Source organism: Zeugodacus cucurbitae, chromosome 5, assembly GCF_028554725.1.
Source record: "Zeugodacus cucurbitae isolate PBARC_wt_2022May chromosome 5, idZeuCucr1.2, whole genome shotgun sequence".
NCBI lineage: Eukaryota > Metazoa > Arthropoda > Insecta > Diptera > Tephritidae > Zeugodacus > Zeugodacus cucurbitae.
The window spans coordinates 18,387,858-18,415,298 of NC_071670.1; the positions used below are offsets into that span (position 1 = coordinate 18,387,858).

Genomic DNA, 27,441 nt, shown 5'->3' on the forward strand with positions numbered 1-27,441 from the left:
AACCTCGCATTCTGCCTAGGGCAAGTTCCTTGGCTACTTCAGGCGATTTTCCCTCATCCAAATGTCGAAGGTACCACTTTACAGCGGCCCCACTCACCCTGCGGGGATCGCCAGGACCACCTGGGCAGCCTGCCTCAGGTAGCGGAGGGTAATTACGCCTCCTATGCCTCCGTCTCTTGTGGGTCTCTGTGTTGGGTTGTTTCTTTGCCGGCTCCTTCTGCTATCTTCGGCGATAGAGGGTACATTTGTGGGGTTCGTACTCGCTCGAACCTCCTTTGGGCTTTTTCCCGCCTGGGATGCCAGGAGTAGTGGCTTGCCTACTCTGCCGCTGCTCGTTGAGGGTACATCGTCGTCTCTCGCATACTCCTCGAACAGCGAACGCTCCTCTGCCGTTAGGGCATCAAGGAAGCATTGTCATTACCCAGAGCTAGGAGTACCCTTGCCACTGTCTGGTTTTGTTTGTTGTTGTTTTGTTTAGCCATTATGTTTCTTACGACCAATTGACTAGCATAAAGTTAGCCTCCTGGTCAACGTTGACTGTGGGGAAGGCGTAGGTCCGCCACGCCATAGCTCCAGCCACGCCACAGTTACTTCCCAATGCGGCCTGGTGTTGGAAAGGCTCCGTTCGAATACAGCCTGTTTTATCTACTGGCTGCAAACCATCCAATGGGCACGGGAGTCACATAACACCCTGGATTAGGAGGTGGCAGATCTTGGTCATCGCACTCCCACAGCTACCACCCGACCAGACACAAAGACCCGACCGCGACAAGGTGCCTGCCATTAGCAGGAGAAAACTACGATTATCGATGTATGGATAAATCTGACAAGTTATCGACTTCGATAGTCTATTCTAGGTTGTTCTAGTATCACTTATCGTAACAATAATTTTTCGAACATGTTATCGAATTCATATCTGTAGCACCACTAAAACAATTGTTTACTGTTTTCGTATATCAAGTGTATTTTAGCAACAAATAGAAATCCTGTGAAATATTGAGTACCACGCTCATTAATAATGGAAAATGAAATGGAGAAACATAAAATCGAATGTGCTGATTTAAAGATATGTGGAGAAATTACGGGTCGGCTTTAGTATACCGTCCCACGATTTCGGGGTTAAAATGGATATGGGCGGATAGAGGAGGATCTCCAGATCACGAATATATATAATTATTGCCGCCGCAAACTTATAGTTTCTGAGTTATTTGCAATTTAAGATTTAAAATTAATAATTTTTAACTCGTTATTTCTCACTGTATATTGAATTTTCCACATATATTTTGCACTTTAAATATATTTACACTTCACACATTTGTTTATAAATATTTATTTTTAACCAATTATATTAAAATATGCTGTAAATAAGCATTTTACTTTTTGCACAATTTTGTTTATTTTTACAATAAAAAAGGGTTGCATTCTGACACAAAATAGGTGTTACCATATCACATATTTTGTAAACGAATTATAAGAATCACAATAATGAAAAAGAAAGATTATATCCCAAATACAATAAACATAATGCATGTAATGTGTAATGTAAATTATTTTATTATTTCCCATATTTTGATAATATCCGGTGTTGGTTCGACCAGGGTTATTTTTTTGAAGCGCGGCCAAAGGCCGCCAGTGCAGAAAGTAGTTGTACGCGAAAAAACTTTCCATTTCCCTCTCTTTGATAACTCCCGGTGTTGGCTCGACCAGGGTTATTTTTTTGAAGCGCGGCCGAAGGCCGCCTCTGCAGAAAGTAGTTCTACGCGGAAGAACTTGTTATTCCACCTCTTTGATAACTCCCGGTGTTGGCTCGACCAGGGTTATTTTTTTGAAGCGCGGCCGAAGGCCGCCTCTGCAGAAAGTAGTTCTACGCGGAAGAACTTGTTATTCCACCTCTTTGATAACTCCCGGTATTGGCTCGACCAGGGTTATTTTTTTGAAGCGCGGCCGAAGGCCGCCTCTGCAGAAAGTAGTTCTACGCGGAAGAACTTGTTATTCCACCTCTTTGATAACTCCCGGTGTTGGCTCGACCAGGGTTATTTTTTTGAAGCGCGGCCGAAGGCCGCCTCTGCAGAAAGTAGTTCTACGCGGAAGAACTTGTTATTCCACCTCTTTGATAATCCCCGGTGTTGGCTCGACCAGGGTTATTTTTTTGAAGCACTTATAAATTTTGAAACCTTGGTATTTTTTTGTAGTTAGAATGTTTACTTAATAACTATTTATTGGGTATTTGTTTTCTTCATTTTGGGAATTTTATTCATTTTGATTATTTTTAATCGATGCATGTGGCAACACTTATGTTCTGTCATCTTGCAACCGTTTTGTTATTTTACAAATAAACAGAATTCTGCATAAAATTAAATGTTTATTTACAGCAAATTTTGATATAATTTGTTAAAAATAAATATGTAGAAACAAATTAATGAAGTGTAAATATATTTAAAGTGCAAAATATATGTGAACAATTCAATATACAGTGAGAAATAACGTGTTGAAAATTGTTAATTTTAAATCTTAAATTGCAAATAACTCAGAAACTATAAGTTTGCGGCGGCAATAATTATATATATTCGTGATCTGGAGATCCCCCTCTATCCGCCCATATCTATTTTAACCCCGAAATCGTGGGACGGTATACTAAAGTTTTCCCGAAATTACTACTCAGCTATCAGTTGGCATAAAAGAATTTTTCCTAAATTGTAGCTTCTGCGACTACACTTTTCTTCAATTAGGAGATTTCATTCAACACATATGTGAGGATCATATGTATCAGTTCACAAATCCCAAATTAGAGGAAGAAGTTGATTATTCCTCAGAACTGAATGAAGATATGGATGATGGTGATGCAAAGATCCTGACGGAAGTTTCAAATGAGGTATTAAACATAACAATAGTAACAATGAAATTATTATATATTAAATTTCTTATTGGGAAATTTATTTAAGCATATGAAGTATTCCAGGATAGTGATGACAGTGAATCGAATTTTCGCGAATTTGAAAAGGTTGATATAGAGTTGGACGACGAGCAAATAGAAAATTCGATGGATGTAATGGATGAATGCGTGAGCGAAGATAGTGAAGATAGCATTAATGTAAGCTTTTAATAAATTTTAGGTAGTTCATGTTATGTATAATTTTCTTCTTTTTGTTCAGGAAAATGAGCCAGCAAAAAGTGATGATGATGATGGTGATGATGCCGATAACACTGAGATTGCTGCTTATAGACAGGTTTACTAATGTATAATATTTTATATTTTATGATAAATAATTTCAAAATGGATTTCACAGAAACTTGGCTTAAGCGAAATGTTTAATAAAAAAATGATAGTCGCAATATTTAAAGGCTATGAAAATCGACCTGCTTTGTGGGATTATGATACACAATTAACCAGAGATAATAAGAAAAGGGAGATGGAAATTAAAAATATTTCTGAGGAAGTGGGTATTCCGAATGAATGGGAGTCAATTCGTAAAATAATTGGAAAATTAAGCAGCCGACTTCGGACCGAATTGTTACGAAAAAAGATTTTTCTCTCAAAAGGCAAAACATATACACCTGCTTGGTATAACGATTTAACTACTTTCTTAGAACCGAATCGAACTGCTCAGGTGAGTTTAAACAAATTTATAAAATACATATACGAAAAAAATCCTACGGGTCAGTTCCTTACAAGAAATAACGTAACATTTTTCAACTGTTGCAAAAGTGTTTAATTGAAGTCTGATTTCTATAGCTCAAGGCCTATCGAAGGTATTGTGTACATAAATATGTATATAGAATTATCATATATTTACAAATCAGTGAGGTATTCATAACCAAAATTGCATCATCTTTTTATCCGACATAATTTTTTTAAGAAGAAAAAGAAAAATATGAATTGCAAAAGCAAAAAGAAAAATATTTAAAAAGAAAGAAGGAAAGAATCATTAAAACTGTCGATCAAATGACTCCTAGAGCCTTAAAAACTTATAACCAACATCATAGTAGATCAGTTGATGAATTTTTCAAGTGCCACAGACACGGTTAAGAAAAATCTGCTGTTTGCAGGAGTACTTAATCAAAAAGAATAATAAAATGATTCTGCAAAACGAAAAAGAAAAAATAATTTTTGAACTAATAATAAGCGGGAAATTTGTGTAAAAATATGGTGTACTACGAAACTACAAAAATGTATAACCTTTGAGAAAAGTCGATTAATAGAAAATAAAACGAAAGCCAAAGCAAATTATGATGCAACGAAGAATAAAATAATAAATTTCCTTTAACTCTAATACCAGGTTATGTGACGGAAAAAGATATTATGTGACAAAAAATGTAGACCGGGAACATACTCTTGGATATTTTTGGAAATCTCCACAAATCTGATAATATTGTTCAAATTGTCTACAGAAAGTGGGAATCCGTCTCTACCAATATACATATGTAACTGATTCAAAAACGTTTAAGACAAAAAGGGGACTAAATATAAAAAAAACCATTCAGACTTATCCTCGTGATATGATTATGCAGTTAGAACATAATTTAGAATATTTTCTTCAATGAACTGAACAAAGTCCACCAGCATTCCGAAAAGAAAATAAAATATGTATAAAGTGAAGTGCCTTTACGTGAAAAGTTAAATAAATTGGACAAAAATCGTTATACAGAGATTTCATGAAAAAAATCCAAAGTTTATACTTGGCCGTATTCTCTATGTATTTGAAACTTTTTATCGTAGAATCCATTTTTTTGTTTCATCTCAAAATCAGTATGCCAATATTAAAAAGCATGCCAAAATTTAGAAATGTATATACAAAGAAAAAGTTCGAAACTAATCCAAGGTTTGTTGCTTAAGACCATGAGCACACTATGGAGAATATCTAACCTAAATAAAAAATAATTAAGTTCTTTAGAGATTAGATTCGAACGGGACAGACTACTACAGTACTGCATCGAACACTTTCAGGGCTGGAGTGTTTTCGTCCATTCGGACAACATGACCTAGCCAGCGTACCCGCTGTCTTTTTATTCGCTGAACAATGTCAATGTCGTCGTATAACTCGTACAGCTCATCGTTCCATCGTCTGCGGTATTCGCCGTTGCCAGTGTTCTGAGGACCATAAATCTTGCACAAAATTTTCCTCTCGAAAACTCCTAGTGTCGTCTCATCTGATGTTGACAGGAGATATTTCGTCTTGTCCTCATTCACCTCCAGACCCATTCGCTTCGCTTCTTTATCCAGGCGGGAAAAAGCAGAACTAACGGCGCGGTTGTTGCTTCCGATGATATCAATATCATCGGCGTACGCCAGGAGCTGTACGCTCTTGTAGAAGATTGTACCTTCTCTATTTAGCTCTGCAGCTCTTGTAATTTTTTCCAGCATCAAGTTAAAGAAGTCGCACGATAGTAAGTCACCCTGTCTGAAACCTCGTTTGGTATCGAACGGCTCGGAGAGGCCCTTCCCAATCATGACGGATATTTAGTGTTGCTCAACGTCAACTTACACAGCCGTATTAGCTTTGCGGGGATACCAAATTCAGACAACGCGACGTAAAGGCAGCTCATTTTCGTGCTGTCGAAAGCAGCTTTAAAATCGACAAAAAGGTGGTGTGTGTCGATCCTGGTCAGTTGTCGATTTTCCAGGTCTAAAGCCACACTGATAAGGTCCAATCAGTTTGTTGACGGTGGGCTTTAGTCTTTCACACAGTACGCACGATAGAACCTTGTATGCGATATTTAGGAGGCTTATCCCACGGTAATTGGCGCAGATTGTGGGATCTCCCTTTTTATGGATTGGGAAGAACACACTGAGATTCCAATCGTCAGGCATGCTTTCTTCCGACCGTATTCTGCTAAGAAGCTGATGCATGCACCTAATCAGTTCTTCGCCGCCGTATTTGATTAGCTCTGCCGGTAATCTATCGGCCCCCGCTGCTTTGTTGTTCTTCAAGCGGGTACTTGCTATTCGAATTTCTTCATGGTCGGGTAATGGAACATCTGTTCCATCGTCATCGATTGGTGGATCGTGTTCGCCATCTCCTGGTGTTGTACTTTCACTGCCATTCAGCAGGTCGGAGAAGTGTTCAATGGTACTTCGTTTTTATGTGGTGGGTCCCAAACCCTACCCTGCGGGTTCGCCTTCTCACTTTAGCTCGCCTTCAAACGGATGTCTGTTGGCTACCCAGAGGATACTTGGTCTAAAACCGGAAGTCGTGAGCTGCTTGAACCATGTAGAGAAGAATCGTTTCTGGCCACTCCCAAGTGAATGACAATCAAAAACTTTCCTCACTTGCGTGAACTTCTACACATGATCCCATCCTCCATTTATACTTTATGCAAAAATTCGATCCTACATATGCATGTATGGTACAAAATAATATTTTTAAACTACATATATTTATTTTTGCATACAACAGGTCAAATGTAAAACCGAGATTAAAACACCTGCTCTTTATACAACACCAACAGCAACAGCTAAAAAACTAGCAATACCTGAAAGCCTCTTAGATAATGACCAAAGCATTTTGTTAGCGGAAATATACAAAGAGTATGCCTGTCTTTGGGATGAAACAGATATTAAATATTTGTTTAGTAACAGACGACGAGAAGCTTTAAAGGCTGTTCTCGAAAATTTTAATAACAAATCGGGGTTAAGTCTAACAGAATACGGTATTGGATGTGAAATTGCACGACTTCGAAAAATATGCACACACGAAAAGAGACAAAAAACTTTATGCAAACAGCAAAATAAGAACTATAAGCCAAGTTTCAAATTCTATGAACACATTTCTTACCTCGAAGTAGATGTTCTTCCTTTTGAATGCTCGATATGTGGAAAAATAATTTCTGGCAGATCTCAATACAAAATACATGTGGCATCCCATGACGGTTCGCTTCCATTTAAGTGCAATGTCTGTGGTCATGGTTTTAAATTGTCTAATAATTTGGCGGTACATTTACGGAGACATGCAAACGACTACATATATAAATGTGAGATATGCAGCAAGCCGTGCGCAACAACCACAGAAATAAAAATTCATATGCGTTCACACACCGGCGAGAAGCCATACGTTTGCGAAATTTGCGGTAAAAGCTTTCGTACTTCATCAAGGATTAGTGCGCATATGCGACAGCATGAGAATAGACCAACCCATAGGTGTGAAATATGCAATAAGGCTTTCTTCCAAAAATCCTATTATAGAGAACACATGGAAGTGCACCGAAATGTGCGTGATAAATTCTGCGACATATGCAATAAAGGTTTTAAAAATGCCAAGCGTCTACGAGTACACAAACAGATCCATGCTGCAGAAAAGAAGTACGTTTGCAAGATCTGTGATAAACGATTTGCTCAAAGTGCTGGTCTGTGTGGTCATATGAAATCACATGGTATAATACAAGTTGCAGCAAGTTCGATAGACGTTGAAGATGTGCTTTAAAAGCTTTAATGTAAAATAAAAAATGACTTTTTGTTATTAATTTAATAAATAAAATCTAATAAAATAATGATTTGTTATGTAAATAAAATATTTTTTAAGTTTATCGTGTCTGTTTTGTTAAATTCATAAATGTTAAATGTCATTCGTACACATATTACATATGTATGTACATAGAGTTTGTCAACTAATTCTTTGCAAAATGCAAATTGATACAAAAAATCAACTTTTACATTAAATTTCTATAACAAAGGTTTAGTTTTTTATAATTTTTTACAGTATTAATATAATATAAATATGTACATATATACCTTTTTGCTTCAGTTCGCCAATTTTTTTTAAGCAGGGATGGTTACATACACTATTTAAAGAGAATTGATGAAAAAAACTGCAAAAACAAACCAAAAACAATTATCATTCAATTTTGTTAGTGTCAAGAAAAACTTTAAACACTCCGTTTTTTTACTTTTTTAGCACGTGTTGCACAGTTAACCGTACTTTACCGTTTTTTATTCTTCGTAATGACATTTACAATGAATTTGTCAATTAGTTGGTGATTCATTTTTACCTTTTTCATATCTAATACCCAATATTGCATTTTTAAATTGACGAGCAAAGGGTTATAGTTTGAAGTGGTCCAACTAGAGCCCTCATGATTGTTCGGAAAGAAAGAACCTTTAAAGTTCGCAACGGGTTGCACAAGGGTCCAAGTCGAGGATACATGAGAGTCATGAAAGCATTGGTAAAATTACTGTATGGTTTTCATCAATCAATTTTGGCCAGATGAAACAGTATAATTTAAGAGAGCCATTTGAGCGATTTGATTACCTACCAGTAAATCAAGAAACATAGTGTTTTGGTGGTCAGCAACTGCTGCTGAAACTGAAAGGTCGACCATATTTTAGCATCAACTAAAATATGTCTTAACTTTAATCTATTATTAAACTACATTATAAGTTGTATTGCATAAATTCGGTTTGTCATCAAATATACCTCGTCTTTGAATACAATTTATTAATTGAGCTCGTTATTTGTCATCAAACAAACTACGACTCTACATAAAGTATTAAAGATGCAATGTTCAATCTGCATTCAATTCTGCTGTAACTATTTAATTCCGATTTATGATACCACTGTTTTCAAACCAAAAAATCGCAAGAATTAATAATATTCAATAAATGCAAACTAAAATAAAGTTTTGGTTTTCTGGAATCCACTTCATACATTTGAAGCTTAATCCACTTCCGACGCAAAATTTTTTCTAAAACATTAATCACTTCGGATAAAATTGTGGATGTTGTGCTTCTTACCATAGCAACAGCGGTATCCTTTCCAACTGAACGTTGATATGAACCTTCAGGGAAAAACCTAAGACGTGCCTCCAATTTTATTAATAATTTCGTTAGGCATTTCTGAAAATACATGCTTACTTAACCGACATCTGGAAACAAACCAGAAACAAAAAGAAATAATCTCAAGTCGACAATTAGAAACGTTTTAGCAAAACTCACTTAGAATCCAGTGTAGGCAGGATTAGAGTGGTCTCTCAAATGCCGCTTATCGATTCTACCTTGATAATATCGTTCACAACAAATAAATGGACATAAAAAATATTGCATCTTTAATAAAAACTAATTAATTTCAATTTATATACTTTTACATATTAACTTTTTTAATTATTTCTATCATCTGAACTGTCAAATCGATTGCTATGGCCGATAGCAAATATTTTATGTGGGCATTTGATTGCTGATATTTCATTTTCAAAATGTCGCCAGCCAAGAATGTTCGTATGATGAAAAAGAGAAAAAACGAAACGTTTTTATATTGAGACAGTAATATAAAATATAATTGTACTAATTCGCGATCGATTTCAATTTATTAAAACGCAAATCAAATAAAATGCCAATAATGTTACCACTACAACCAGGCAACCAGCTTCATTAAATGCTCTTCCAAATTTCGGCTAAATCGTTCCACCATGCTATCGGACTGTGAATGTAATGTAACTACAAGTGTTTTCCGGACACCCAGCTTCTTGCTTATTTCCAAATAGTTGATGCACAAATCAGCCATCTGGTTGGTCGCTTGGCTTGGAATTGAGTATTCTTCCGTTCTAACCATCGTAACACTCCTGCTTCCTGATTTGCTGGTAGGTAATGGACCAGCTACAACCATGGCAAGTTGGTCAAATGGCGCTCTCGTACTGTACTCCTTCATCTGACCATGTCTCTTGGAACTCGACACTTTAACTACATTGCACTCTCTCATTGATTGACGATAACCAACCCAATAAAATTGATTCTTCATTTTTTCCAAGGATTTCGTGATTCTCAAGTATCCTTGATTTGGACCTTTTTACATCTCGTTGCAAATTTTAAGTAATCGTTTATTCCGAGCAATCATGAGATATCGGGAGTTTTGTCCTTCTTTACTTTTCCATACTCGATATAAACAACCAGCCACCAACTTAAATATGTTCCACTGTGCCTTTGCGACAAGAGATTCTGCAGACATTTCTTCTTTATTTGGACGTTTCACAACTGGAGCTTCATCCTGAGGTTCTTGTTCCTTCATATCACAATCTTTTGTCTATGACACGACTGTCTCTTCTGGGATCATATGCGTCGATATATGTACCTCCTGTTCCTTCAACTGTGCCGAAACCTGTGATGGTATACACTCTCTCTTGACACCTCTTCACTTTGTAAGGTCACCTCCATCGACTCCTCCTCTTTCAATTGTGAGGACATCCCATTCACTTCCAATCGCAACCGGGCATGTAACTCAGTAAGAGACTAACGAGATGGCGGATGTGTGCATCAACAATAGTTGGGAGATGTGCCAGAGGCTGAGTGTCCGGAAAACAATGGCAGTTACATTACATCTAAAGTTCAATAGCATCGTAGAAAGAGTCATCCGAAATTTGGAAGAGCATTTAGGGAAGCTAATAGATAGGTACCACCACAAGTACAGAGGATACTCATATATCCGCTATTTTGGAAATCCGTTACACTTTATTACTCAATAGCAAGTTATCGATTTCGAATGCCGATTCTAGTTTGTTCTGGTATCCATTTTCGTTACAACAATTTTTCGTACATGTTATCGAGCAATGTCTGTAGCATCACTAAAACAATTGTTATTTACTGTCCTCGTATATCAAACATTTTTAAGCAAGAGATAGAAATACTGTGAAATATTGAGAACCACAATCATTAACAATGGAGAAACATAAAATTGAATGTGCTGATTTAATGAAATGTGGAGAAATTACTACTCAGTTATTAGTTGGGAAAAAGGATTTTTTCCTAAATTGTAGCTTTTGCGACAACAATTTTCTTCAATTGGGAGATTTCATTCAACACATATGCGAGAATCATATGTGTCAGTTTACATGTCCAAAATTAGAGGATGAAATTGATTATTCCTTAGAAGTGCATGAAGATATTAATGAAGGTGATGCACTGATCCCAGCGGAAGTTACAAATGAGGTATTAAACATAATAGTAACAATTAAATCAAATATATGTACATATGTATATCACAAATTTCTTATTGCAAAATTTATTTATGCATTTAAAGTATTCCAGGCCAACGACAGTAAATTGAGCGAATTTCAAAAAGTTGATATAGAGTTAGACGACAAGCAAATGGAAGATTCGATGGATCTTAAGGTCTTGAATCTAATGGATGAATACGCGATGGATGATAGGGAAGATAGCATTAATGTGAGTATTGAACATATTTTAGTAAGTTCATATCATATATAATTTTCCTCTTTTTGTTCAGGAAAATGAACCAACAAAAAATTATTATTATGATGATGATGATGATGCAGATAACACTGAGATTGCTGCTTATAGACAGGTTTGATAAAGTATAATAATTTACATTTTAAGATAAATAATTTCAAAATTGATTTCACAGAAACTTGGCTTAAGCGAAAGATTTAATAAAAAATTAATAGTAGCAATATTTAAAGGCTATGAAAATCGCCCTGCCCTGTGGGATAACGATACACAATTAACCAGAGATAATAAGAAAAGGGAAATGGAAATTAAAAATATTGCTGAGGAAGTGGGTATTCCGAATGAATGGGAGTCAATCCGTAAAATAATTGGAAAATTAAGCAGCCGGCTTCGGACCGAATTGTTACGAAAAAAGATTTTTCTCTCAAAAGGCAAAACATATACACCAGATTGGTATAACGATTTAACTACTTTCTTACAACCGAATAGATCTGCTCAGGTGAGTTTAAGCAAAATTATAGAATACACATACGAAGAAGATACTACAAATCAGTCCCTTACATGAAATAACTAACATGTTTTACTGTTGCAAAAGTGTTTAATTGAAGTTAAATTTATATAGCTCAAGGCATACTGAAGGTATTATGTACATAAAAATGTATATAGAACTAGTAGACCGCTCCGGCTTCGCACGGGTTTTAACAAATGTTTCAAAAGTTATAAGTTTTTACACATAAATATATATGTACTTTCCCGTTTCTTGCGTGGGTTCATTTTAAAAAAGTAAAATGAGGAAAATTCGTACATGAAATGATATTATAATTGCAATGAGCTAAAACTTGATTACGACCTCAAGTATCTGGTCTCCGTTGTCTTTCTCTCTGAATATGAATGCGTTGGGAATGCTCGAGTAATAGTGCGAAATTGTGTATTTCTAATATTTTGTTCTTCAAGCCGCTCAAAATTATTTGCATCTATTAAAGAAACTTTATAAGTCTACCACTCGGAACAGCTACCAGTTTGATTATCTCTTAAATATTTTTAATTAATAGTTTGTTCGAAACTCTTTCTACCTTATTAACTTCAAATTTAATAAAATATTTTAAGATAGAAATACTTACCGATCAAAACAGAATTAGATCGTTAGATCATACTTTTCTTTAAATTTTTACTTGATTATTATTATAATACTGCTTGCCTACTGCAGCCAAGAAAATTAGAAATTATAGAAACAAAAAGTTCGATACTAATATCACCAGAATTCTTTAGAACTATTTCGTCAAGGTTTGTTGCTTAAAACAATGAGCAGACAATGGAGAATCTCTAAACTAAATTAAAAATAATTAAATATTTTAGTGCTTAGTTTCGAACGGGACAGAAATACTTTACCAACCCATAATATATACACATGATGCCTGGATAGGAGTTTACAGTTTAATTCTTGTAAAACTTCTTTCTAAAAAGTTTTGAATTCACCTGAGGCTCTTTTAAACGCCTCAAATTAGATTTTGTTAAAGTATTTTTGTCTCTTATCTCTAAAATACCCTTATAAAACATAATTTACTCCGTCATCAGTTTTTATTAACATAAAAACTTCCAAATGGTTTATTTTTTTTTTACATTTCCCCAACTCATTCACCAACGGTTAGATTTCGACCAAAATTTTCGATTTTGCAGATTCAATGATTTCGTAATTAGCGACATCTATTAGCCGCGGAATGTATTTTTTCGAGTCGTTAAGTGAGTTCAATGTGTTCGTAAATTTTATTTTCTACACGGTTTTAATGATTCCGACGTAAAATTCGAAACGGTTTCAATGATTAGACCCATTAATAGACTTTATATAAGTAGTCGAAGTTAAAACAATATACGTATATATATTTATATATATATATATGTGTAATTTTTGTGAATTTATATTTAATGCAAAAATTTTAACCTACAATAAAATTTAAACGCGTATACTTAAAACTACACATATTTATTTCTGCATACAACAGGTCAAATGTAAAACCGAGATTAAAACACCTGCTCTTTATACAACACCAACAGCTAAAAAACTAGCAATACCTGAAAGCCTCTTAAATGATGACCAAAGCATTTTGTTAGCGGAAATATACAAAGAGTATACCGGTCTTTGGGATGAAACCGATATTAAATATTTTTTCAATAACAGACGACAAGAAGCTTTAAAGGCTGTTCTCGAAAAATTTAATAACAAATCAGGGTTAAGTCTAACAGAATACGGTATTGGATGTGAAATAACGCGACTTCGAAAAATATGCTCACACGAAAAGAGACAAAAAACTTTATGCAAACAGCAAAATAAGAACTATAAACCAAGTCTCAAATTTTATGAACATATTTCTTACCTCGAAGTAGATGTTCTTCCTTTTGAATGTTCTATATGTGAAAAAATAATAACTGGCAGATCTCAATACAAAATACATGTGGCATCCCATGACGGTTCGCTACCATTTAAGTGCAATGTCTGTGGTCATGGTTTTAAATTGTCTAGTAATTTTGCGGTACATTTACGGAGACATGCAAACGACTACTTATATAAATGTGAGATATGCAGCAAGCTGTGCGCAACGTCCACAGATATAAAAATTCATATGCGTTCACACACCGGCGAGAAGCCATACGTTTGCGAAATTTGCGGTAAAAGCTTTAGTACTTCATCAATGATTAATACGCATAAGCGACAGCATGAGAATAGACCAACCCACAGGTGTGAAATATGCAATAAGGGTTTCTTCCAAAAATCTTATTATAGAGAACACATGGCAGTGCACCGAAATGTGCGTGATAAAATCTGCGACATATGCAATAAAGGTTTTAAAAATGCCAAGCGTCTACGAGTACACAAACAGATCCATGCTGCAGAAAAGAAGTTTGCGTGCAAGATTTGTGATAAACGCTTTGCTCAAAGTGCTGGGCTGTGTGCTCATATGAAATCACATGGTATAATACGATTTGCAGCAAGTTCGATAGACGTTGAAGATGTGCTTTAAAAGCTTTATTGTAAAATAAAAAATGGTGTTTTGTTATTAATTTAATTTAAATTTACGTGGGAATCAAAATTTTAAAGTTTTTTGTCTTATTAAATAGTAATATGGCGAAAATTTTACCACAAAAGTTAATTTTTTTGTTCAAAATCTATGAAGAATTCAGTTTTTAATATTTTCTTTTTTCCTTCGTTCATTAACAACAAATATTTTGGGTTTGTTGATTTGGATGAACCAACAATGAGTTATGATGTCCACGGCAAGAACCTTTTTTGGACCAACTGCATGGAAGATGAGGTACCAACGGCTAAGCTTTCGAAATTTTTTATATATAATCCAAAAAATACTGTTTAAATATGTATCTTTAATATGCTGAATGAAATATATGATTGAATAAATAAAAAAAAATATAAAAAATATACTCATGTTTTCAACCTCCTAAACCCATACCTTAAAGCGAACTTCATACATGCATATGTTTTTCAATTATTTGAATATATTTTACCATTATAGGAAAAAATGCAATAACAATTTTATGTACTTACATAGGCAACTATGAATCTATTTATGTACATATCGCTCATTTACTTGAATAGTGTCACAACTCTAAAAAGTCGATTTTTCAGGAGAGTGATTTAAAGTTTTCCATTGTATCTTATTTAGCAAATATAGAAAAATGCCATCAGTTTATTGACAAATCTAGTGGCCTGTAATATATTAAATACAATGTTGAGCATAAATTAACCAAATAGAGTTTACTAATGCTTTTCCTTGGCATAAATGTGACCCCTTTTGAATTATGTCGTTATTTGTGAAAAATATATATCAATTTCGCCGCCATAAGTCAAATGTGTCGTTTTTGCTGCAAAAAGCAATATGAAAAATTTAATTAATTTTTCACCAATATCGTTGTAATACAAAATATGTCGTTCTTTCAGAAAAGAAAATCAAATTCACCCTTTCATAATATGTGTTGGACATCAAAATATGTCGTTATTTCTTAAAAAAAATATAACTAATTCTGGCACAACTGAGAAGTGTCGTTATTGTGGTTAAAAACGAATGCAACATAACAAGTTTAAGAACGGCACATTCTTATATCACAGTTTATTTTCCTACGCATCGGAATTAAATTTTTTATACAATATGGACGATGAAATTGCGCACATTTCTGCATACTCGTGTTTTTTGAGTTATGACACTATTCAAGTAAATGAGCGATATGTATATATATTTTTTATTCAAACTTATTATTAAAAAAATATACAGTGTTGATTAGAAGATTCGTTTTTTCAAAAATATTTGGTGGAATTAACCGGGGAGATTTAAAAGGAAAATTGTTTTTAACATATATTTTGAACTAACTAAGCGGGAAAATCAATTAACCGAGTCCAATTATCGGAGAAAATTTACATGTGCTTTCATATGCTATATTTTTCCCCGATAACCTCTATACAATACCGGTAACACCGTTCAATTGAACGGGGGAAACCAATTAACCATAAGGTAAATTAAACGAAAAGTACTGTATTATGTAAATAAAATATTTTTTATGTTTATCGTGTTTGTTTTTTTAAATTCATAAATGCCAAATATCATTCTCGTAAACATAGCACATATGTATGAATCAGTATGAATACCAAACAACAAAGTTAGCTCTTTGAAAAAAAAATGCCTTCTACCTTATCCTTTTTATCAATAGACTTGACCCGTAAATGCGTTACCTTTAAAACTTTTAGTTATCTGTTATCAATTTAACTTCTTCAGAACTACATATCCTGGATACATGTGTGTTGTTCAATTGCCATTAACGCAAAGCTTTGAAATACGCTCGTCAGGATCTGTTCGTAATACATAATAACAAACTGGAAGGTATTTATCACTGTGAACAGGAAGCAGAAGAGAAACTATCGGACTTGAAGTGCGATACATTGTGTAAAAACAAAAATATGTCTGTGCAGAATTATTTGCAAAACTATATAAAATGAAGTACTCTACAAAAATCAAGAATGAATATAGCTGCCATCGATTGGTCACTTCTCTGCTCGCTATCTTTGGGCGCATGTCAAAAATTTTACATGTGAAAGCAACAACAAAGATATCCAGTTGAATTCGTGCTGGAGAGTATGCGAATACCATTAAATCATTAAAATGCGAATCGTCGCTTGCTGAGTGCTACCAAGTTTTGTTTTACTCATTTTAGAACCATTTTACTATTGTGAACGGTTCAAAGGACAAATTACTGTCAAAATAATAAAAATTGTTATACACAAATTTGAAATTGAAAAGGGCAGGCGAAGATAAATCGTCAGTATTTTTGTATTGAATTTATTGAATAAAAAACTTTAATAAAAATTAAATTTGTTGCAGAAAACGTTAAGCAGAAACTACATATGTAGCTCGCGAATGCGAATGCGAACGTTTGACAGTTGAGTTGAATACACATGTTCTTATGAGATGAGCTACATAGCTTTCGCATGTTTTCGCAACCAATGCTCCGAAATTCGAACTCGGATTCGAAGACGCACAGAAGTTGAAAATTTTCAACTTTCATGCGCTAACACAGCAACCAAGGTTATGTTACTTACAATCTTGTATGTTTTAATTGTTTAAGCTCGTTTTCTTCGATACAATATAAGTATTTTGTGAAATAAAATATTAATTAATTTATTAATAATATATTTATCAAATATTTAAATTAATTTTTAAAGATTAGGGGTGATGAAGTTTCAATAAACAAGGTAGACAGTTTAAATTTTCCTTCCGTTGCTTAATTCGAGGTTTTCTATATACACTGCTTATAAAAATTTAAAATCGTCGTCCATATTATTTTGGGTCGTTTTCAAACTCGCAAATAAAACGTGTGTATGTGTATCACCTTGTACACAGCTGTCAACGATTTCAAAAGCGCATTTATGGGGTTGCTCGATATATAGGCAGTCAAGCGCATTTTTTCGCATTCGCATACGCGAGCTATGTAGTTTCAGCTTTAGACATAAACGGTGGTTGAAGAGTTCAGTGCGACCAAGTATATACAATTCGATTTCAGTGCTGCCAATTTGTATAGAAAATTGGAAAGTTTGTTCGATTGGCTTGTCTATAGCAGTTAGCCAATCGATGACAGCTTATATATAATTCCCATACAATTTATATACACCAGAATTATGGCGGTGAAATATATTTTTTTCATTTCAAAAGCGTGCTACGAATTAACGATGGGTGCTAACACAGTTGTGAAAAGAAAAAGTAATTTATTCAATGCATGAAAATTAACCACGAAAGAATTTTAGTAAACAATAGGAGCTTACATAAGCTTCTTTTTCTGTTCAAAATTATTTTGGTAAAAATATATATCGTAGTATTTGAAGGTGATATATGTACATATATTGAAACTCTAAGAGAAAAACACAAAATATCTTCTTTTCACCTTTTAGTCCCCAGAGTGTCAAAATTTTACAACATATGCGATATTTTGTCATTTCATAATTAGCAGATATAAAAACTATAACGTATTTCCAAAATCTGTCGTTTACTCTAAAACTCTACCCTGAGTTCGATCACTGGATTGTCAAATAAAAGTCACCCTTTAATGGCTATACACTAATCTTTATTACTAATTCCTTATAACTTAACACTTTATTACTCAATACACTACTTTACAACTCTAACTTATAACTTGTTTACACTTTGCTCGACAACTCTCTCCTTAGAATTGTCCTCACTCGACAACTCTCTTATCAGAACTGTCTTGCTGCCAGTCCGACATCCCTTATATAGTCGAATTTGAAATGGCACCAGAACAAACTAGAATTGATAATCGAAATCGATAACTTGCCAGATCTATCTAGACATCGATATTCGTAGTTGCCATGACTATGACACAGTTCTAATTAGAGAGTTGCCGAGTAAAGTGCAAGAAATTAGAAGTAAGAAGTTGTAAACTTGTACAAAGAGTAATAAAGTGTTAAGTTTGTTAAATTAGAAATAAAGATAAGTGTATAACCATTAAACAGTGACTTTTATTTGACTATCCAGTGATCGAACTCAATGTAGAGTTTTAGAGTAAACGACAGATTTTTGGAAATCCCTTACAATACGATTTATATTAGCCATTCTGTTGTTTTCCTTTAGTGTGGCCACATAAACGACAGATTTTTGGAAATCCCTTACAATACGATTTATATTAGCCATTCTATTGTTTTCCTTTAGTGTGGCCACACTTCGCGTAATAATTTTTCGAACATGATATCGAGTATTGTCTGTATTCATGTCAGTATCATCACTAAAAGAATTGTTGTTTATTGCCGTCGTATATCAAATATTCTTAAACAAACATATAAAGCCTGTGAAATATCTTTAATAATGGAAATGGAGAAACATAAAATTGAATGTGCTGATTTAAAGAGATGTGGAGAGATTACTACCCGGCTATCAGTTGGCAAAAAAGAATTTTTCCTAAATTGTATTTTTTGCGACTACACTTTTCTTCAATTAGGAGATTTCATTCAACACATATGTGAGGATCATATGTATCAGTTCACAAATCCCAAATTAGAAGAAGAAGTTGATTATTCCTTAGAATTGAATGACGATATGGATGATGGTGATGCAGAGATCTTAACTACAGCTTCGAATGAGGTGATGTTATGAAAATGTATTTCAGATTAAACTTATCAGTAATAACAATGAATAGTTATATACATTTCTTTAGTTTTTAATTCCAAAATTGCTAATGGAAAATTTTATTTTAATATACTATGCATTACAGGACAGCGAGGACAGTAAAGCGAATTTACGCGACTTTGAAAAAGTTGAAATAAAGTTGGACAACAACCGAATTGAAGATTCGATAGATTTTAAAGAATTAAATCTAATGGAAGGATACGTAAGCGAAGACGGTGAAGATAGCCTTAGTGTATGCTTTAATGTATAATATTTAGTACATGTTATATTATGTTTTCTTTGTTTTTTTTTACAGGAAAATGATACAGAAAAAAATGATGATGATGGTGATGAAGAAGGGAACTCTGAAATTGCCTCTTATATACAGGTTTAATAATTTATATTAACTTCATTTTAAAATAATACCTAAATAACTTTAACAGAAACTTGGCTTAAACGAGTTTTTTCATAAAAATATAATACTCGCAATATTTAAAGGCTATGAAAATCGACCTATATTGTGGGATAACGATATTCAAATAACCAAAGATAACAGGAAAAGAGAGAAGGAAATTAAAAATATTGCTGAGGAAGTAGGTATTCCAAATGAATGGGAGTCAATTCGTAAAATGTTTGGGAAATTAAGCAGCAGACTTCGGACTGAATTGGTGCGGAAAAAGATTTATCTTTCTAAAGGCAAAATATATACACCTGCTTGGTATAACGATTTAACTGCTTTTTTAAAGCCGAAGCGACAAAGCGCTCAGGTGAGTTTAACATAAAGGATATAATATATAAGAAAACTCTTTTACTAATCACTCGGACAAAATAACTAAACTGTGTCATTGCCACGCTCACATAATAACATTAACCGAAAAGTTATAAAGTGCTGTAACAATAACATATAATAAAACGAGTCAAATTTCGTGATATCATCTTAAATGCAAATATCTCGACCCTAAATTATAAGGTTTTTTTGTACATATTTTATTTATTTCGTTTGTTGGAAACTATTCCAAAATATCACTTTAGTGTGTTAGAAACCAATTATAATACATAGAAACGAGATTCCAAAATAGGTTTCGGCAGCCCTCACAATGTCGAGTCCAGTCTCAGTACTTTAACAAGTACAATGTTTGTGCCTTGGACCAGTGAGAAATTTCCTGCCCGGATTAATGGAGATTCCAAATTTAATTCATTTGAAATATTATTTTGAGTAGAATTTCAGATAACAAACATCACGACCTCCGTGCGATAATATTAGAAATTATAAATAATAAAGTGGTCGCCACTATTAGAAATACCAAAGTGTATTAATAAATTTATCCGCTGATAGAAAAAGGAAAGCTGTCTATTTACTTCATCTGTTCATTATGTCAAGCGGGTGATTTATTCTAAATAAAATGTGAGTTCTATCACACAAAGGTTTATTTTTGACTTTCATAATTAGATTTCTAAAACCAAATTTTTCACAATTTTTTTTTTTTTACAGGTAAGGCCAAAACCAATATTGAGAAAATTTACAAATCCAGAAAGCATTTTAGACGACAGACAATCAATAATACTAGCTAGAATTTATAACAGTCTGCCCACTCTTTGGGATGAAACAGAAATAACATATAGATTCAGTAATCGAAGAAGAGATGCTTTACAAAAGCTACTAGAAGATTTTAATGAAGAAACTGGCTTAACCATCACAAAATATGATTTGGAGTGCGAAATTTCAAGACTTCGAAAGCTATGTTCTAATGAAAAGAGACTAAAATTGGCGTGTAAACGTCAAAATAAGATTTATAAGCCCTCGTGCTCATTTTACAAACATATCAAATTCCTAGAGACTGATGTCTCACCTTTCGAATGCTCTATATGTGAAAAAGTATTAAGCGGCACACAACAATACAAAGTGCATTTAGCTTCACATGATGGTTCGTTGCCATTTAAATGTCATATCTGTGGGCATGGTTTTAAATTGGTGACTAATTTAACAGTACATTTACGTAGACATGCCCAGGACTACTTGTATAAGTGTGAAGTGTGCGACAAGCCCTGTGCAACAACAACCGAATTGAGAACTCACATGCGATGTCATACTGGCGAAAAACCGTATGTTTGTGAAATTTGTGGCAAAAAATATCGGTCGTTAGCCGAATTAAGGCCACATAAATTACGTCACGATAAAAAGCCACTGTACAAATGTGAAATTTGTAATAAAACATTCTACATGAGATCACTGATGACAGAACACATGTATGTGCATTCCGAAGTCCGAGACAAAGTATGCAACATATGTGAAAAAGGATTTACGAGTAATAAACATTTACGACAACACATGCTAATCCACTCATCCGAAAAGAAATATGCGTGTAAAATTTGTGGTAAACGCTTTGCTCAATATGCTGGACTTAGTGGACATGTGAAATCACATGGGACAACATTAATTGAGATCAGTTCTAAAAGTGTGAGTTTAGAACAAGAAGAGCAGGAATAATGATTTTGTTACAAAGCTATACATATATCGTAAGAATCCAGTATTCATATATGTATATTATAATCTAATTATACTTGTTCACTAGTGACAATGAGTAATAAACGTTTTGTACGAATAAATTGAATAAACAAAATATATTTATTCGAAACCGAAAACTACGGAATTTTCTATTTTTGGCGATTTAATAAAATTGAAGTTAATTAGAAGATTGAGTCGATATTTACTGTGACTGCAAACAATAGATAACTGTAATAATCCTTTCGGTAGTGTTAAATTTGATTTTATGACTTGTTATATTGTAAAATTTAAACGCGTCCATTTAAAGCTGCACACATTTATTTTATTACAGGTGAAATCCAAATCTGAGATTAAAGCACCCACACTTGGTATAACACCAAACTCGCAAAAAATGGGAATGTCTGAGAGCCTTTTAAATGATGCCCAAACCGTTCTTTTAGCAGAAATATACAAAGAGTATACTGGTCTTTGGGATGAAACAGATATTACATACAGATTCAGTAACAGGCGACGAGAAGCCTTGAAGGCTGTTCACGAAAATTTTAAAAACAAATCGGGATTAAGTCTAACAGAATATGATATTGGATGTGAAATTGCACGGCTTCGAAAAATATGCTCACACGAAAAGAGATTAAAAATTTTATGCAAACAGCAAAATAAAAAACATAAGCCGAGTTGCACATTTTATGAACATATTTCATACCTCGAAGTCGATGTTACTCCCTATGAATGTTCAATATGTGAAAAAATTATTTCGGGTGTATGTCAATATAAAATACACTTGGCGTCACATGATGGTTCGCTTCCATTTAAGTGCCATGTCTGTGGTCATGGTTTTAAATTGTCCACAAATTTGGCGGTACATTTACGGAGACATGTACAGGACTACCTATACAAGTGTGAGATATGCAGCAAGCCGTGCGCAACGACCACAGAAATAAAAATTCATATGCGTTCTCATACCGGCGAGAAGCCATTCGTTTGCGAAATTTGCGGTAAAAGCTTTCGTACTTCATCAAGGATTAATACACATAAGCGACGGCATGAGAATAGACCAACCCACAGGTGTGAAATATGCAATAAGGGTTTCTTCAGTAAATCCTTTTATAGGGAACACATGAATGTGCACCAAAATGTGCGTGATAAAATATGCAACATATGCAATAAAGGTTTTACAAGTGCTAAACATCTAAGGCAGCACAAACAGATCCATGCTGCAGAAAAGAAGTATGTTTGCAAGATCTGTGATAAACGATTTGCTCAAAATGCTGGGCTGAATGGTCACATGAAATCACATGGTATAATACAAGTTGCAGCAAATTCGGAAGGAGTTGAAAATGTGCTTTAAAATAAAATACAAAAATTGTGTTTAATTATTAATATAATTAATAAAATTTAACAACATATATTGTTTATTATGACTTAACTAGCAGACCCGACCACTCGTTTTTGTGGCTAAGGTATACATTAAATTTGTAAATTTTTCAATATAGTGAAAAAAATCTTACGCAACATTATATCCGGTAAATTTTAAAATTATTGATATACAGAGGTAGTCAAAATTATTTACACATCGAACGTTTTTTTTTACAAATTTCACACAAACAAGCTTGCTTTTTGTTGTTTTTTTCGCAGGGTAACAAAATGCTATGTTGTAAACCTTGCTCTGTTCCTGAGCGAATGAAGTCAGTTTGATAGAATAGCTAGCAATATGGCGGAGAAATAAGCAATTGAACTGAAGACTCGCAGAAGTCAAAAGTATTTACACACCGCGATTTAGTCTTTATTCTTGGCTGTGCATTGCTGCAAAAACACTCACATGTTAGTTGTTAATTGGCGATTCTTTACGTGTCGCCACAAATTATATGATTTTAGTCCTGTGATTAGTTCGTCAGCAACAGTTTATCCAGGAATAATTGGAAGAGTCTGTCGTAAATCACCTCCCAACAGAATCATGGCTCCACCAAAAACATTTTGTTTGTCGTGTAAATATTTTGAAGTCCTGTGCAGTGCCTCCAGCGACTTCTTGAATATTTGGAAAGGAAAAAAAAAGATAAGAGCATATTTAGCTTTTAAAACTATTGAATTTAAATAAGAATTAAGTTAGAATTAGTTTATGGGCCATAGTAACTCCTAAATCAACAAAGTTAAATACTTGTTCCACGGCAAAAGCACATCGTTTAGATTTTTTAAGATTCCGTGGCAGATCATTTTTGTGACACCAAGTAACTAAATTGGAAGTATAGGTTTTAAAAAGCTTTACATCATCCACATAAAATAAAATGATTGAAAACTGAATTATGGAAGGTCATTAATAAACAACAAGAAAAGAATAGGACCGAGATTACTACCTTGTGGAACGCCTGAAGGAATACTAATTGAATCTGGGAAAATATTATTAAATATAACTTGTTTTCTTTTACTAAGATATGAAGATACCCATTCAAGAAGTCTTGGTTGAAAACCTAGAAGATCCAATTTTTGCAAAAGAATCGAATGCTTTATTAAAGTACATATGTATAACAACAGTTTTTCACCCCACGCCCACAAAATGGCAAAAATCAAAAAAACATAAACTGTCATAACTAAGCCATAAATAAAGTTATAAAAGTAAAATTTGGAACAAAGGATCACACTAGGAAGGGGCATATTTGGATGTAATTTTTTTGGGGAAGTGGGCGTGGCTCCGCCCTAAATCAGTTATTTGTATATATATCTTAAACCAATGAAGCTATATTAATTTTAAAATTTTCTGCAGTCATTTATTTTAGCCATTTCCTTATACAGTCCAAAAATGAAAGAGTTCGGATAATAACCACGACCACCTCCCATACAAAGGTTAGGTTGAAAATTACTGAAAGTGAATTCGGTATATAATATTTTCTTGACACCCTGATAACACGGATAAAAAATAGGCGAAATCGGTTCACTACCACGACTACTTTCCTTATAACTAAATTTTGAATTCCATCTGATTCCTTCACTTTATAATGTATACATAAGGAACCAATGAAGATAGCGGAAAAAACTTTACACAAATAGTGCATACCATCTCTGGCTTCACTTGTGAAAAATGTTTCGAAAACGGACTTTAATTTTTTAAGGCCCCAGATATCGAACACGTTGAACTCAGCGCCTAAGGGTAAATTTTAACCGAAAAATGGGTAAATCTCTCAGATAATTTAATGTAATTCAGAGGAAATTGTTTTCTTCTAATAGTGTGTCTCTGTTCCAAAAATTATTAAAATCGGGTCATAACATCTCCTAGCTCCCATGTACCTAATTATAGGTTTTGCAAAAATATCATATCCTAGCTCCCATATATGTACCTACTTATAGGTTTTTCAAAAATACGTCGGGCTTTATTCCGCATACATATGTATATGTTTTGGTTAATATGTGAGATATCTTAGAAAAATTAAGTGAGCGTATAGTCCTGGAGGATGGAGTCATATGTCGAGGTTCACGTAAGTGAGGAAAGTTTCTGACTGTCATTCACTTGGGAGTGGCCAGGAACGATTCTTCTTTTACATGTGGCTCAAGCAGCTCACGACTTCCGGTCTTAGACCAAGTATCCTCTGGGTAGCCAACAGACATCCGTTTGGAGGCGAGCTAAAGTGAGAAGGCGAAACCCGCCTATGCGGTTGTGTGTAGGGTTTGGGACCCACCACATAAAAACACCCCCCAATGAAAAAGAAAAAACAGCCTCGGATGAGAGACCGCAATTTTGATGACGACCACTGCAAACGTTTAAAGGACTACGAAATAAGGGCATGCACCTGGAATATCCGGACCCTTAATTGGGAAGGTGCCTCTGCCCAGCTGGTTGATGTCCTCGTAAGGGTAAAGGCTGACATCACCGCAATCCAAGAAATGCGATGGACGGGACAAGGACGGAAGAAGGTGGGTCCTTGTGACATCTACTACAGCGGCCATATAAAGGAGCGCAAATTCGGTGTGGGATTCGTGGTGGGAGAGAGACTCCGTCGTCGAGTCCTGGCATTAACTCCGATGGATGAACGTCTAGCCACAATCCGCATCAAAGCGAGGTTCTTCAACATATCGCTGATTTGCGCCCACGCCCCGACGGAAGAGAAGAACGAAGTGATCAAAGATACCTTCTATGAACGCCTAGAACGTACCTATGAGCGTTGCCCCTGCTACGATGTCAAAATCGTGCTTGGCGATTTCAACGCTAGGGTGGGTAAAGAAGGTGTCATTGGCACAACCGTCGGAAAATTCAGCCTCCATGACGAAACATCACCAAACGGTCTGAGGCTGATCGACTTCGCCGGGGCCCGAAATATGGTCGTCTGTAGTACTAGATTCCAGCATAAGAAAATCCATCAAGCTACTTGGCTGTCCCCGGATCGAATCACTCGCAACCAGATCGATCATGTTGTGATAGATGGACGACATGTCTCCAGTATTTTTGATGTGCGTACGCTTCGTGGTCCCAACATCGACTCGGACCACTATCTTGTAGCAGCTATGATACGCACCCGCCTCTGTGTAGAAAAGCGCACACGTCAACAAACACAAGGAGGGTTCGACATCGAGAAGCTGCAATCATAAACGACAGCCGAACGATTTTCTACTCGACTTGCACTCCTGCTCTCTGAGAGCACTCATCAGCATCTCGGTATAAGGGAGCTGTGGGACGGCATATCAAACTCCTTACGTACAGCTGCAACCTAAACCATTGGTTTTCGGAAAAGTCAAAAAAACAGCTGGTATGATGAGGATTGTCGTCTCGCAGTGGAGAGAAAACAGACTGCCTACCTCGCAATGTTGCGATCGACCGCAACACGAGCGGGATGGGAAAGATACCGAGAGCTGAAGAGGGAAGCGAGACGCATTTGCAGACACAAAAAAAAATGAGGCCGAAATGCGTGAGTATGAAGAGCTTGACAAGCTGGCCGACAGGGGTAATGCTCGAAAATTTTACGATAAGATCCGACGACTAACTGAAGGTTTCAAGACCGGAGCCCACTCCTGTAGGACCCCCAGAGGTGATCTAGTTATTGATGACCAGAGTATACTGAGTTTGTGGAGGGAACACTTCTCCAGCCTGCTGAATGGCAGTGAAAGTACAACACCAGGAGATGGCGAACCCGATTCCCCAATCGACGACGATGGAGCAGATGTTCCATTGCATTATCAGTGTGGCTTTAGACCTGGAAAATCAACAACAGACCAGATATTCACCATGCGCCAAATTTTTGAGAAGACCCGTGAAAATAGGATCGACACACACCATCTCTTTGTCGACTTTAAAGCTGCTTTCGACAGCACGAAAAGGAGCTGCCTTTATGCCGCGATGTCTGAATTTGGTATCTCCGCAAAACTAATACGGCTGTGTAAGCTAACGTTGAGCAACACCAAAAGCTCCGTCAGGATCGGGAAGGACCTCTCCGAGCCGTTCGATACCAGACGAGGTTTCAGACAAGGTGACTCACTCTCGTGTGATTTCTTTAACCTGATGCTGGAAAAAATAATACGAGCTGCAGAACTAAATAGAGAGGGTACAATCTTCTACAAGAGTGTACAGCTCCTGGCGTATGCCGATGATATTGATATCATCGGAAGCAACAACCGCGCCGTTTGTTCTGCGTTTTCCAGACTAGATAAAGAAGCGAAGCGTATGGGTCTGGTGGTGAATGAGGACAAGACGAAATATCTCCTGTCATCAAACAAACAGTCAGCGCACTCGCGTCTTGGCTCCCACGTCACTGTTGACAGTCATAACTTTGAAGTTGTAGATAATTTTGTCTACCTGGGAACCAGCATTAACAGCAATAACAATGTCAGCCTGGAAATCCAACGCAGAATCACTCTTGCCAACAGGTGCTACTATGGACTAAGTAGGCAATTGAAAAGTAAAGTCCTCTCTCGACGAACAAAAACCAAACTCTACAAGTCTCTCATCATTCCCGTCCTACTTTACGGTGCCGAAGCGTGGACGATGTCAACATCCGATGAGACGGCACTAGGAGTTTTCGAGAGAAAGGTTTTGCGGAAGATTTATGGTCCCTTAAGAATTGGCAACGGCGAATATCGCAGACGATGGAACGATGAGCTGTATGTGTTATTCG

At 35.3% G+C, this 27,441-nt stretch overlaps 2 protein-coding genes across 3 annotated transcripts; both read left to right on the top strand.

Moving 5' to 3' along the window:
- Window positions 1-21,328, top strand: LOC105218945 (uncharacterized). The gene is made up of 14 exons (XM_011194829.3): window positions 1-1,075; window positions 2,648-2,872; window positions 2,960-3,091; window positions 3,153-3,227; window positions 3,288-3,608; window positions 11,009-11,146; window positions 11,208-11,285; window positions 11,346-11,666; window positions 13,168-14,181; window positions 18,388-18,816; window positions 18,947-19,093; window positions 19,157-19,228; window positions 19,284-19,607; window positions 20,333-21,328. The coding sequence occupies exons 1-14, from the start codon at window positions 1,019-1,021 to the stop codon at window positions 21,326-21,328; spliced, it is 4,329 nt and encodes a 1,442-aa protein (XP_011193131.2). The 5' UTR covers window positions 1-1,018.
- On the top strand, window positions 20,275-22,942 carry LOC128922284 (zinc finger protein 431-like). 2 transcript variants are annotated; one of them, XM_054232226.1, is made up of 2 exons: window positions 20,275-20,332; window positions 21,678-22,942. In XM_054232226.1, exon 2 carries the CDS (start codon window positions 21,738-21,740, stop codon window positions 22,692-22,694), a length of 957 nt encoding a protein of 318 aa, XP_054088201.1. In that variant the 5' UTR covers window positions 20,275-20,332; window positions 21,678-21,737; the 3' UTR covers window positions 22,695-22,942. The 2 variants fall into 2 exon arrangements, with proteins under 2 accessions (XP_054088201.1, XP_054088200.1); XM_054232225.1 differs by lacking the exon at window positions 20,275-20,332 and adding an exon at window positions 21,458-21,591.
- Window positions 22,943-27,441: the final 4,499 nt, after the last annotated feature.